The sequence below is a fragment of the Corvus cornix genome, chromosome 1A (assembly GCF_000738735.6).
Source record: "Corvus cornix cornix isolate S_Up_H32 chromosome 1A, ASM73873v5, whole genome shotgun sequence".
Lineage (NCBI taxonomy): Eukaryota > Metazoa > Chordata > Aves > Passeriformes > Corvidae > Corvus > Corvus cornix.
Genome location: NC_047057.1, coordinates 52,425,357 through 52,439,321, shown reverse-complemented (window position 1 = coordinate 52,439,321; position 13,965 = coordinate 52,425,357). Strand labels below are relative to the sequence as shown.

The 13,965-nt window shown below is 40.0% G+C and overlaps 1 protein-coding gene across 3 annotated transcripts in view; it reads right to left on the bottom strand.

The window, feature by feature from the left end:
• Nucleotides 1-13,965, bottom strand: part of LARGE1 (LARGE xylosyl- and glucuronyltransferase 1) — a 272,166-nt gene that overhangs the window by 46,366 nt on the left and 211,835 nt on the right. For all 3 annotated transcript variants that reach the window (XM_039570321.1, XM_039570320.1, XM_019292486.1), the window contains one exon: nt 983-1,095. In XM_039570321.1, the coding sequence (XP_039426255.1) occupies nt 983-1,095 (113 nt within the window). The remainder of the gene's footprint in view (nt 1-982; nt 1,096-13,965) is intronic.

Below are 13,965 nucleotides of genomic sequence, written 5' to 3'. Positions count from 1 at the left end.
AAGTGCTCTGCCCCTAAGCAGCCATTCTGCTGGAGAAGTAAGTAACAAGGACAATCTGAGGGTAAGGTATTAGGGGAAGACACAAGCAGCCTTTCTCTGCTTTGCAGAATTCTTTCCCATCCAGGTATTAGACAGCAACTCAGGATGTGACTGAAAACACAGTGAAGCTGCAGGAATCATCTTAATGAACCCCAGGAGCTTTTGGATCACCCTGCAAAGACACCATACGAAGTGCACATCTCCATGTGCACAGTAAGGAGGAGCGTGCTTCCTTTGTGGTGAGTGGTCATCAGCCAGATGTAGCTCAGAAGGACAACAAATGTCTGAATATGATGCTGTATTGAGTTAACATGCTCAAGTTGTTGAGGACGAATTATTGGTTCAGGTCTAGTATTACATTAACAGGGTTTCTGGGCTTAAACTGAGAGCTGGCAAGAAGCACAAATTGAAAAACTGTATTTCTGTGTTTAGGCACACTATTTCATCTCTTGGCCTCAGTTTCCTAACTGTGGCAGGGAGACAGCAGCACTTTTGTCTTAACAGGGCTGTTGTGGCAAGAAGTACATTAAAAGACAACTGGGACTCATCTGCCAGAAACAGTAAAGAAATGTCAGGAGACTCTTAAAACTAAAGTCTGATTAGACAATAACCAGTGGGAAAAGACACAGTATATTTGGACTTCTAGTGTCTGGAGAGTTCTGTGTTAAAGAAGGGAGGACAGAAAATGAAAGTGTGAAAACCCCGTTTGTCTCTCTTATGAATCATCTGACCAGAGGAGGTAAAAATGTCAGTGTAGTAAGAGAAACCTTGTGACTAAATCTTCATTCTCTTCCACATTTTCCCCAGGACAATTCAACAAATGGTGACTACAAGCACAACAGCTTTCCCCTGCCTTTTCCCACATCTCATTCCCTTTCCCTTTCTTTCTTTCCTCAATCCATGGCTTAGTGGCTGTCCCACAGCCCTGCAGTGTCCTACTCACCTGGTCAGCCAGTGAAGTGGACAGCATGCTCATTAGCTCTCGCTCCGCCGTGAGTCTCCACATCTGCTCCCACTTCATCTTCCGCAACTTATCGAGCAGCAGCAAGATCACCCCTGAAGGGAAAGATGGGGCAGAGAACAAGAGAACCATGATGTCACATGTCAGCCAAAGGGCCATCCTGCTCATGTGCTGATTCAGCAGCTAAAACAGGACATCAAGTTACCTGACACATCTGATTGCAATCCTTGAAACTTTTCCAAGGAACAGATTATCAATGCTGGTTACAACCTAGACTCCGAGAGGGCCTGCCATTCAGGCACCAAGTGTTCACAGAACAGGATCCTCAAATCGGAAACTTTAAGTTGGAAAAAACGTACCTCAACATGCATTGTTATTTCTGTTGCTTTTTGTGTGGCCAAAATTCCTGGTGTACAAGAAAGGAAAACAGCAGAAGCAATGAAGCCGGATTGAAACATCAGCAAAACCTTTCCTACAGTGTCTTAGAAAAATCTGCTTGAAAAATGAATTTGGAAAGACTTAGATAAGAGCGCTGTCATGGGGAATGAATGCAGACTGCAGGACCACAAAGGAGGAGTACCAATAAACAGCAGCCTTGCAGGCTGACAGAAACTACCTAGTAAGAGCAATGATGGGTTCTGTGTTGTTTCACATCTTCATTAGTGGAAGGGGGAAGTAAACAGAACAGTAATGACATCTGCAAATGACATTTAACAAGAGGTTTTACAAAAAAAAAATCATGGCAACTGTAGAGAACCATAGCAGCTACACAGAAGAATATGAAACGACAAAAAGCAGGCACTGGGAAAAGCTGCCTCAGGGAGTCCAAGTTGATAAAACGAGAAGTAATGAGAAAAAGAAAGGAAATGTAGTCCGAATGCTTAAGAAAAATTCTCCTAAAACCGCTGCGGTGAAATAAACTAAAAATGGCAGATAAAAGACTTTATTTCATGAGTATTTCCAAATCAGACTACACCAGGATTAGAAAATGTACCTGAACAATGCTGAACTGATTGGGAGAGGACAAAGGTGGTTCCAGTTCCTTCCCATATTTAGTTTCTATGACATGGCAAGTTTCTTTCTAGTAAAACCTGGCACTGCTATGAATAAAAAGAAAACCTCTCCTGGCAGTGAATTTTGTGGCCTATTTTAGTTGCGTTTTCCATTTCAGTCCATCTGGTTCCCAAGGATGCTGGAACCTTTACTGGAGGGATCCCCTTTCATCTTCAGTCAACCTTTCTGCTTCCAGCTGTTGGACTGGAAAGGGATGCCTTGTCACAACGTGCTACAGTTTATTTATGCCAGTGTGTTTGCCTTCTCTCCAGCACAGGGGAAGCCTATTTGGAGCACGTAGTGTGCGTGCACTAGATTCTAAGAGAGACATTATGCATTGTCTGAAATTCTGCACCAGTGTGAAGCAGGTTCCTTGTGCTGCAGCGATAAACTGGGTGGGAGATCTCCTCTCTGGCAAAGGATTTTTTCCAGCTGGCAAGAACTGCCAGCTTTGCAGTGAAATGCAACTGAGAAGGTTCTTTATTAAGAAAAATAAAGAATAATGGTAAAATTCAGTTAACTGTAATAGAATAGTTTTTATAGTTTATAGACAACAAAACAATTTTTCTTAATTCCTCTATGCTTCCAGTCTGAGGAGGAAAAGGGGAAATGTTTTAATATGTGCAGTATTCCCTGATTTTTTTTTGACTTCCACTCTTATGCTAGCAGCAGATTATGGCACTGCAGCTAACAAGATTATGCTGTCCTGAGGGGCTATCATGGTAGCAGCTGAGGAAAAGAGGCAGATGGAGTGGAAAAACTGGAATATATGTGAGAAAGGATGTATTAAATTATAATGCAATCATGGCTATTGAAAATATTCACAAGGTTTTAATGTTTCAGCGTCACAACTAATTTCAACATGATTTCTATTTTAATTCACCTACAGGCTTGAGTTTAACACCTTTGTACAGTTTCTATTTGGGCTTCTAATTTACTGCTGCCATAAAAATAACTACTAGAGAATATTTATAGCAAGTTTAAATATTTACTCATTAGTATTAGTGGGAATAAGATATTTCTACTAAGAGGAGAATTTAATACTATTCCCCTAGTTAGTGTTATTAAGTCCAAAAGCAAAGCAAAAGCATGTGTTTTGGGAACTTTTAAATAGTTCATGCAGAGGAAAAATTACTCTTTTTCAGAACAGTGAACTTCAGGTTCTCGTCTATATTGTTGTGTTGCCAAAAGCAAACACAACTAACTCCAATCTGCACAATTAGTTTGCAGGCAAAGTGTCTGAAATAAGGAAAGGAAAATATTTGCCTCAGGATCCACTTCCCTCTGAGTCAAATTGACTGAAATCTCAGACTAAATTCAAGATGACATACAGCTGAACATAAGGGGAAAAGGGACTCACTCTCATCTGCTGTACTGGGGGAAGAGGAGACTGGAGGAAAAACAAGAAATCAAAGGAATATTTTATTAACATCTGGCCCCAGGCAGTGGGACTTCTGATCTTTCGAGAAGTGCAGCATCCTCCTGCCCTAACCTACCTGAGAAAAACAAAAGAAAAGCTTGGCAGCAAACAAACAGAAAGAAAAAAGTGGCAACCCAAACATCTCATGAGTATTAAACAAATTATGATCAGCCACAGAACACCCTATTTCCCTTGTCCTGAGGAAATAGTTCAGGCATATCCAGAGATATAAATATCTCAAATATCTCAAAGAGAAAGAATGCTTTATTACTAAGTATGTGGAACACATCCCAGTCTAGTTATTACTTGAATGGCATTTTTCTCCCGCTGCTTGATGAGATTTTGCTTGAACTACCAAAATTTGACAGATTCTGAATTGTTCAAACAGACAAACAAACAAGAAAGCAAACAAACAAACAAAGCAGTTTCTCAAAAATGTCACTTAAGGACACACATGAAAAACCCAGCTCCAAAAGCAAAAGGGAAAAAAAAAACTCCCCCAGGACCCCAAAAAAGTAATTTGGTGAATAAATTGGATAAAACATGGCAATAAATCTGAATTAACATATCGGTATTAAAATATTTCAGTTGGGAAACACTGTAAATTTTTTTTGGTACATTTTAAAACTCAACTAACTGTAAAATAATTTTCATCTCAAAACTGATACAAATTAAAAATCCTATTGAAAATTATTACAAGATCTGAAAAGGAAAATAAATGTTTCTTTCTGGGTCTAATCAAACTTTGGGAGTCACTTGAGTTTTTTGTCCTTTTCCAATTCTTGGATTCAATGTAAAACAACTTTTTTGTTCTTCCAATGCTTTCACTAAGCAACAGTTTCCATAGATGCTTCTAGGCATGCCAACAAATTAATCTGTTTCTGTTTGGTGTGGGGGTTTTTTTTGGTTAATCTGCTCCAGAACAAAATATTTTATTTCATTTTTCTGAATAGTAAATTGGAAGTCTGCAGAAAGACCAGCAATTTCCCTTGGAATGCTACTGAGCATCTCCACCTTTTGCTTCAGGAACAAAGACTATGGCTTTTCCTGAAATTCAGAGAGGAACATATAGCAGAGCTGAAAGTAATAAACCAGTACTTATGACAGAACAGAATTACCTGGAGAAGTTATAGTGAAACTGGGCAAGCTTTCAAACTCAACCAATTAATTACAATGGGCCTTTTAAGGTGCCTGAAAAAACAGTGCTGTGGGGGAAGAAAATGTAATTCCTAAGAAATCATTTTCTGTATGATCTTGCCTGTTCCTTTTGGGTGGAACAGGATGCTTTTGTGAGCCTTTGAGGCAATGCCATTTTTTGTGAGTAGCACCTCAGAGCCTCTCCTTGTCAGATTTTTAAAAATTCTTCTTGAAATTAAGCCTGCAACAGTGAACCATCTAGACAAACAGGAAGCAGATATCATTATAATATCCAAAACAGACACGTAAGACATGCTTCAAAATATATCATAAAGCAATAGTGAGTTTTAAAAAAATGAGTGGGATTTTGCAGTAGCTAAGCAGCACACCAAAGAGCATACACCAAGCCACTGAAATGCTGTAAGAAATAATGTTAAACAGGCCTGGCATTATGGAGATTTGCTGTAATAAATATCTGACACAGAAATTTAGGGCAGTAAGCTAACACGTTTCATGAAACAGATTTGGCACCAAACATTTGAATTCAGTTTTAGGTGCAACGGAAGGGACTTGCAGCTCTGCTGTCCCAGGAGAAGCTCCATGCTAGTGCTGACTGCTTAGTACTCTAGCAAATACTTATGCAACCTCTTTTAATTCTGTTTTATTGTATCTGAAATCAATGGAAGTGACCCCAGTGTGTAATGCCAGGACTGTGACTGTGCCTTTCCTGCATCAGGGCTCCAGTGACCAGTATTGTTAAGGACTGCATTTGGATTCCACTGAGCCACAGCTCCACATCACTGACTGTGGCCTCTGTTTTCCACCCAGAGTATCAAGAGAAAACAGAAAAACACAAGCATATGGCAGTTAAGGATTAAAAAATTAAATAAAAGCTATAATTCCAAAACAAGCCACTGCACATATTATAAAATCTTCATTTTAAGTCTCTGTGTGGATGAAATTCACTGCATTTATTTCACTTGGTTTACAGACTATAAATGAGACTCAAACTCATAATTTGACCAGCCATATCATTAATGCAATATAGCCATATATGCCTATAGCTTTTAACATGGTATGACCAGAGGACTGTCATTCTAGCATCTGGAGCATCCTGATACATTATTTAACCATGAACTTATATGCACCAGCCTTTTTTTTCTCAAACAAGCTCTTCACAATCTAAAAACCCAAATGAATAAAACCTTGCAGGGATGCACAATGTGGTCATTGAGAATAAATGATGATTCCACATTTGAACTTTTCTCTAAGAAAACTGAGCAGGGCTGAGAAGCTGTTTTGAAACAAAGTGTGTGTCCCTCCAGGCACGGTGACAGAATGCAATAGCCTTTGTTTTCTCTGCACATGTATTAAAAGTGAAGCTGTCATAGAGTGCATTTTGAAATGTTGTGCAGTCACTCTGTTGGGAGTCTGGTTCCTCCTGAAGCATTATAAACATTTGGTTTACACTTCCTGATGACCATTTAATGAAATATAAGACTTTTACTTTCTTTATTCTCCTCTTCCCAAGTATGCTATTTTTCCTTAGGCAGAATTAAGATGAATGTTTTACTCAAGCACAGTTCTAACTTCTTATTATAGAGTTGCTGACTGTAGCTCAGAATGTCCCAGTTTTCTGTTTCTTTACTGCTTAGATGCTGGTTTTCCTGAGCAATTTGGAAGAAGACACACGTGCTTTCTATCTTCTCGTTAATGACTTCCACTTCTGGGGGAATTTCTCCAACTTTCTGAAAGCCCCAAAGCTGCTACAGAAGAATTTCCTTGATTCCAGAGTCTGTAAGGTCTGAAGGAGAGCAATCATGAGCTGTAAGACTTTTAGCAGGTCTGTGGAGAAAAACCTCTGCTACTTTAGAGACCATCCTGCTAAGTAATGCTCTCTCCTCTTATCTCCCAGAGTGTTTCGAAGAGAGCTAACAATTCCACAAGGCCTTTCAGAGGTCAGCACAGAAAAACCATCTCTAGACCTGAAGAACTTGGCCTTCTATCACACAGACCCCAAGCAATATGAAGTCCCAAGCAGTACAAATTCACACTTAACAGCCCAAATTGCTGAAAAGGTTTGCCTAACATGGAAAACAACATGGCTGGGAAAAAGACAAATATTAGGAAAAAAAAAAGGGAAACAAGGGGTTATTCCCAGCTGCTGTACTTGCTCTGGGCATCAAGGAAGACATTAAGGATAGCAACTTTTCTCAGAACCCTGTGTTTCCTAAACCCTGTGCAAAGAGTTGTAGGAGACAAAACCATCTGTGAAGCTCCTTACATGGCTTTCAAAAAGCTCCTGTTTTCTTATAGCCTTTGCACTCTGTGACCCGTGTGAGTATATAGCGTAGAGAGACTACTTTTTACAGACAAAATGGAAATATTCCAGGGACTTCTCATTTGGAAATGGCTTCTAAGAAGGGAAAAAACCCTGTAAGAGGCACATCATTAAAATCTCTTGAAATTCAACAGACTGGGAAAGCTTTTGCTGAGAAGTTTTAAACCTCAGATAACACATTCTAACTTCAGACCTGCAAAGGGAGGGAGGAGGGAGGTTTCAGCCTTTACATGCCATAGCACAATGGCACTGACCACATGAAGCAGAGATCTGTCTCAAAGACATCTCACACCACTACCATGCACAAGGATCACCCAACACTACTCCATGTGCATCTCTGTACACGTCTGAAAGGAATCATGAAGGTGCCAAAAGTGGACACTAGCTAAAAGATGGCCAGGTAACCATCTTTTCATAAAGCATTTTGAAATGTGAGATTTAAAAAGAAAAGTAATATGGGGGGGTGGGGACGGGGTAGGGGGGAGGAGTGTGAATGTGGAAAATTTCTACAAAGTTTTAAAGAACTCTTCCTCTCTTCAATGCTAAAATTGCAGTAAGTTCTTATATGCAAGATTAGCTGTGGTTTCATTTGCCTAGGTGCTTAGGTGGCTTCAACAGGAAAACAAAGTCCTGGTTAAATACTAATTTAAGTGATAAAGTCAGAAAGGATAATTTTTGGCTCTTGCATAACATTGATTATTTTTCAAAATCAGTTTGGGGTCTACTAGAACATAACTTCTAGAAAAACATTCAGTCTTTATTTAAAAATTTACAATAATGGATAATCTACCACAAACTTTGATAAGTTATTCCAATGCATAATTACCCTGATGAAGGGTACTTCCCTTATTCTAATTTGAACATCTCTTTGAACTTTCAGTCATTTGATCTTGCTGAACCTTTGCTAAATTGGCAAGCCCTCTATTAAGAAATGTTATTTTCTCCTCCAAATATGAATAACCTAGGATCAAATTATCCTTTGACTTGCTCCCAGATAAGTTCCTGGAGCCATTTTCCCCAACTTTATGGGAAATTTTCCAGTATTAGCTCTGAACTTTGCAGATTTGTAAGTGGTTATCTTTGGCCTGTGGAGATTAACCTTCTGATGCCACTTTTAAGCATTAGAAAGAGGTGCCAAATGGAGTGTAGTCCTATCCATGCTACCTTCCAGAAATACTTCCTGTAGTGAACTACCAACAAATTACACTATTTTTTTTTTACAAGACAGTTTGTTTCTGAGAAGGACAGGGTACCAACTAATTTCTGTGCCCTGTGGATAATCAGGGAGCCAAGAGCGAAGAATGAGCTGGGCAGCAAAGTTACCTGGCAGTGTAGACATCAGGTATGACAGGAGTCAAAAGCCTCCATCCCATACCAAACAAATGCATCTCCTGTATTCATACTTGAAATTACTCTGGTTGTACACCCAATGATCACACAAAGTATTTTGTCAATCATATTAAACCTGGAGTTCATGATCATCTGATTATCCATCCTAGACTGTCATGCATCTCTTAATTCTTTCTGAACATAAAATTCTACGTCAGTGCCTCAAAACACAGAATTGTGAGTGTCACAACTCTACATAACGCCAGAGGAACTGGACTTTGGGTGAGCTGTCCTGAAGAGGAATCACAGAATAATATAGACTGTACAGGGTTCCTGTGCAGGAGGTCCAATCATTGGATCTCAGTGTGCAGGCATGTTTGGAAAAAGGATCACACAAAGCTTGTTTTTATGGATAAAAACTGAGGACGTTTTCTGAAATTTGCTGACTATTTGCCCTGTTAAAAGCAAGTATGTCTTCCAAAAGTAATTTATCTTGGACTCTCCACTAAAGAACCACCCACCTTTAAAAGAAAAAAAAAAATTGTTTCTTGATCCTTGGCTCTTGTTTAAGTTTCTTTAATGCAAGCATCAGGATTTATATCAGATCTGGACCTTATCCATGATACTTATCTATGTTTTATTCTTCCACAGAAAGCAGCAAAAAAGTGAAAGGTAACAGGGACCACTGCTTTAAACTATGTGAGGCCTTTTGGTTTTCATTCTCTCAAAGACATCATATTTAAGAGGGGTCAAAATGTCAACAATTTTACAAGGTTTCCACTTGGGACTATGTGAAGAGGAAAAATGCACCCCGCACAGGTGCTAATTATTTTGGCTGGCTTCTAATCTCAACAGTGTCTGCCTTACACTTTCCATCATGGTGGAGAATAGCTTTCAAAAGCAGTTTCTAATATTAACAATTAGTCCACAAGACTAATTGTAACAATGGGCACAAAGAGCAAGAACCTGTCATAGTTTCTGGGTCTGGTATTCACTCAACACCTTAGCAACAAAAGAGGAGGTGTGGTTCAGGGCTGAACCACCTGAAAGGTATTTCCTTCTGTTTGGATGACAAAGAGGTTTGGGGTTTTGTATTCAGAAACAACCATAAAACTTCCTCTTGCCTTTCCCTCCCCTTAATGGGCAGTTTATTGACTGAGATTCAGGAGGAATAGAACATTCTAAGAAACGGATAAGGGGAACGGAAGCAGCAGCACACAATGAAAAAGCCTGGGAATTAACTCCAGCATTTAAAAAACCCCAGGAAACATAATCCTTCCTGCACAACCACTTATTTTCTAGTAACAGAGACAAGGATTAGGTTCACAACAGAAATGCAGGGATGTATTTGCCTAAGGAGCTGTCTGTCATGCTCGTATAGCCAAAGTGGGGTACAGTTTGGATAGGTGCACTAGAAGGAGCCTGCAAAGCTGGATTCCCAAGTTTGAAGGGTTGTGTTCAGCAATAAACACTCAGATGGTGGTCAGTTACAAGGGGTACTCCACAGGAGTTGGTACTGGGGCTGATATTGGGTAGCACTCAGATTAATGAGATGGAAATGGGATAGAATGTGTCCTCAGCAATGTCTCACAGGTGACCAAACTGGGGGCCTTGGCCAAATACCCTGGGGATGGGCTGCTACTCAGTGACCTCGACAAGCTGGTGGACAAGCGGGTATGAGAAAGCTCCTAAAATTCAACAGAAAGTCCTGAATGGGATATTCCTGAATGGAGAGTACAGGCTGGAGGACAAGTGGATCTAAAGGAGCTTTCCAGGAGAAGTTCTAGGGGAGTTGGTGGACAGAAAGCGGAACATGAGCCAGCAGTAAGTCTTGGGCCACATGAGCCTTTAGGTCATGGGAAATGATTACCACTCTTGGTTCAACACTTGTAAGAGCAGATCTGAAGTACTGTTTTGGATTCCTCAATCAAATAAGTACCCTGACACGCTGAAGTAAATCTATCAGAGAGCAACCCAAACAGTTAAAGGCCTGGCATTCATGAGGAGAAGCTGGGAGAATTGGCCTTCTTCAGCCTGGGGAAGAGAAGGTTGAGGGATCTCCTGTTGCTTTCTAAAACTACTTAATGGAGCCACACACTCCAATAGATGCACAGGGACAGAATGAGAGGTAACAGACACATACTGCAGCAAAGGAAATTCTAATTACATATTACCAATTTTTTCTCTTATTTTTTACTGAATAGAAAAATAGTAGCTGAATACAAGAACAGGCTGCTTTGAGAGGTATCCATGAAGACACTTAAAACTCAGCTGGAAAAGGCCCTGAGCAACCTGAGCTGACTTTCAATGGGAAGAGGGCCAAAAGACCTCGGGAGATCTTTTCTGACCTAAATTGCCTATAATTCAACAGTTCTACTTGGGAAAGCTTCTCTTTTCACTGTCTGTGACTTGAGAACTACTGTGTAGAGATGATCTGTGTGTAGAGGGTATTGCAGTGCTCCTGTCCTCCCCTGAGTTCATTTTGACAAAGAGAGGTGCAGAAGGGAAGGCTGAGGAGCTACAGCAGGAACAATTAAAGTCAGGATGTAGCTGAACATAAAGACAAAAAAGACAATGAGGAAAGGCAAGAAATAAGCTGCTTCTTCTGAGATTTGTGTCCATTCAGTTTTGCAGATTCTTCTCTTTCAAAGTCTCTTGGTGGTTTTTTAAAGGGGAAAGGTTTGTCCTGAACTTAGTTTGCCCTAACACAAAAATGATTAAAGCATAGTGATTTCTGTAGCAAATAGCACCTAAGAGGGTGATCTGACTATGACCAAATCCAATTGGTTTTGTTGGCATTCTCTTAGTGGGAATGGCTTTGACACAGGGGGTAGAAAGACATCTTAGTTACTCTGCTACTTTCTGTGACAGGCACCAAGCTCCCTATTAAGAGTCCAAAGATGGAGTCCAGCTGTGATACCTCTTTTCTTTGCTTTGGGACTGTGGCTAAAACTGCTGTCTCTGTCTCTACAAAAAGGAACTGCCTTTACACAATCACTTTTATGAGCACAATGAGAAACTGGAAAGTGAACTTGCACTTCAGAAGAAAACTGATTTTACTATTACTATGCATTTGTCTGGAGTTCTCCCGTCATATAATAGAAGGCTATGTTCTCAGTTTAGGCACCTGGATGTCTTTATTAAGCTTTCATGTGCAAGTCTTTCATCTAAATTTAACCTGCTAATGATTGTCCCTCTACAATAAAGAGGGCATTTCAGAGTGCTGGACAACATAATTACTGATCAAGGTATGTATGTTCACATAAGGAACTGCCTTGATCAAGCTAAAAATAAAACACTTCAAAATGATATTTTAAATCATTACATTGGAATGCTACATCTAAATGCCTGATTTATGTACATTACATGGAGAACTTTACATTATGGACTCAGGTCAGACCAATAAAACCCCCAAAACTAGGACAATTAAATCAACTAAAAAGAAACACATTTTATTTACTCCAATACATCTAGAATCTGGTATAGGCTGTCGAAATGCCACTTTTTAAAATCACATATTTCTTAAGAGACAAATGTTTTCAGTGTTTCAAAGGAAGTCTGGTGGTGTTCTTTAAAAGGACAGTTATTACAGGGGCTGAGAGATTCAATTTTTAAGGAGTAGAGGATGTACCTGAGAGAATGCCATGAACAGTAGACTAATTCAGCCACAGTAATGCCATTACTACATGCACAGGCCTCTCAAACTAGAGGCACCATTAGAAAAATCAAATACATATTGACCCTCATTTCAGAAATGTCAAGCGTGCTGTAAACAAGTTCTCAGTACATCACATGCTTTAGAAAGTGCACGAGAAAGACTGGAAAAGAAGCTATTCTTTGAGGGTAGTCAGCTTATTTTTAAGTGCAAGCTACAGATTACAGACAACAAAGATAAGGATATGGTCATCAAAAGCAGAATTATCACTTTAGCTTCCCACCTTTGACACAAACAGACTGGTATTTCCTGTTGAGACTAAAAGCAACCATGTGCTGGCACTTCCTAAACTGCGACCTGGACAATGTGCACAATACTTGTACTTATAAATGCACCTTTACGTGTATAAAGCTCACGTGTATCAGTATGCTTTGCACTGATAACACTATTTACTGAGTAAACTCCCAGTGTCTTAAAGGAGGAGTAATCGAATCCAAAAAACTGGCACAGTGTGAACCTAAGTAGATGAAGAAAGTGCTGCTTTTTGACTTGTCATCAGTGTTGGACATGGGTTTTTTCATCATTAAAATGCATTTCTCATCTGTTTCCAAAGGCTCCTGTACTTTCAACCAACCCTAATGACAGCAGTTCCTGTACTAAACATGACTAATATTTTAACTAATGTGAGACAAGAATGTTGCAATGGCTTTTAGAGGGGGCATAGCCAAGTTTTGTCAGGCCACGATGGGGGGTATTGAAAAGGTTCTATAAACCATGAGTTTTCTGACTTCTTTGTTCACTGAGGCAATTTGACAGAATCCTCCTCTCTCAAGCAGCCAACATACATGAGGACAATTACCATAATGCCATGAGCAGGAGCCTGTGGAGCTCGGCTGAAAGCTGTTACCAGGTTTCTGGAGCAGGACCACAGGCAGTGCCATGACTACCAACAGCCCATTTTGCACTGCTTTACCAGTCATTTGTTTTCTGCACTGAGGATGCACAATATCATCATGAAGGAGCACAAGATGCGATCCAGACTAATTTCACATAAACAGTCTGTTCTACCCTTGTCTCTTATCATTCAAATTTGTTAAATACTATGCAAAAATGATGTAACATATGCTTTCAATTTCCAATTCAACTTCCACAGGTCCTTTTTTTCAGGGAAACAATAAAGGAGACAGACTCATTCTAGCACTCTTCCAGTCATTACAAACACGGGAGTAATAAGGCGCAGCACACACGTAGCCTAGTAATCGTTAGGTGCTAGCCATTCCCTTCTGTTCCCAATCCACAAATCTGGTAATGTCACATCTCCCAGTGTGGGAGTATGAATTCTCAGCTCAAGCTGTTGAGACACCTCCTTACGGTTTCTGGTGGCTGCACTGAGGCAGTGCATTTCAGATGAGCCTCAAATCCTCGGGATGGGCTTGTGTAGTCTAGAAGTCTGAAATCCCCTGGGCCAAAGTTTTTAAAAATGACCCCCTGGCACCCCAATTACAGATTCATCCTAAAGCTCCATTTGGCAGGCATGGGGTCCATTCTCAGCTGATGGAAGTTGGGTCTGCTGCACTAAAGCCAGAGAAGCCAGGGGTGATTCACACTCCTGAAGAAGTGGCCCGGAGTCTTAACAGGCACCAGAGACTGCTTTTAAAAGCTATTCTCCACCATGATGGAAAGTATAAGGCAGACAAAGTACTAAAAGCTTTTACGTTTAGAATTTCTTTTACAAGATACTTTTCTGAGGACTAAGATGACTGTTACTCCTGAAATGAACATCAAACCGTACAGTGCAACTCTGGAGCTGTCAGTTTAACATCTGTAAAAAGAAAAATCATAGTGTAGCAATACTGTCAAAAGCAGAGTTAGTCAGTGAAATATAATATAGTTACATAGCAAGAGAAGTGTGCTTGAACTAGTGTATGAGGAATCTGGAAGAGTTAACTCAGTGCAGACAAGCAACATGGAGTGGATGATATATAAAAAGGGCATTTGATTAAGCAGCTTACTGAGTGCTTGCCAGTGAA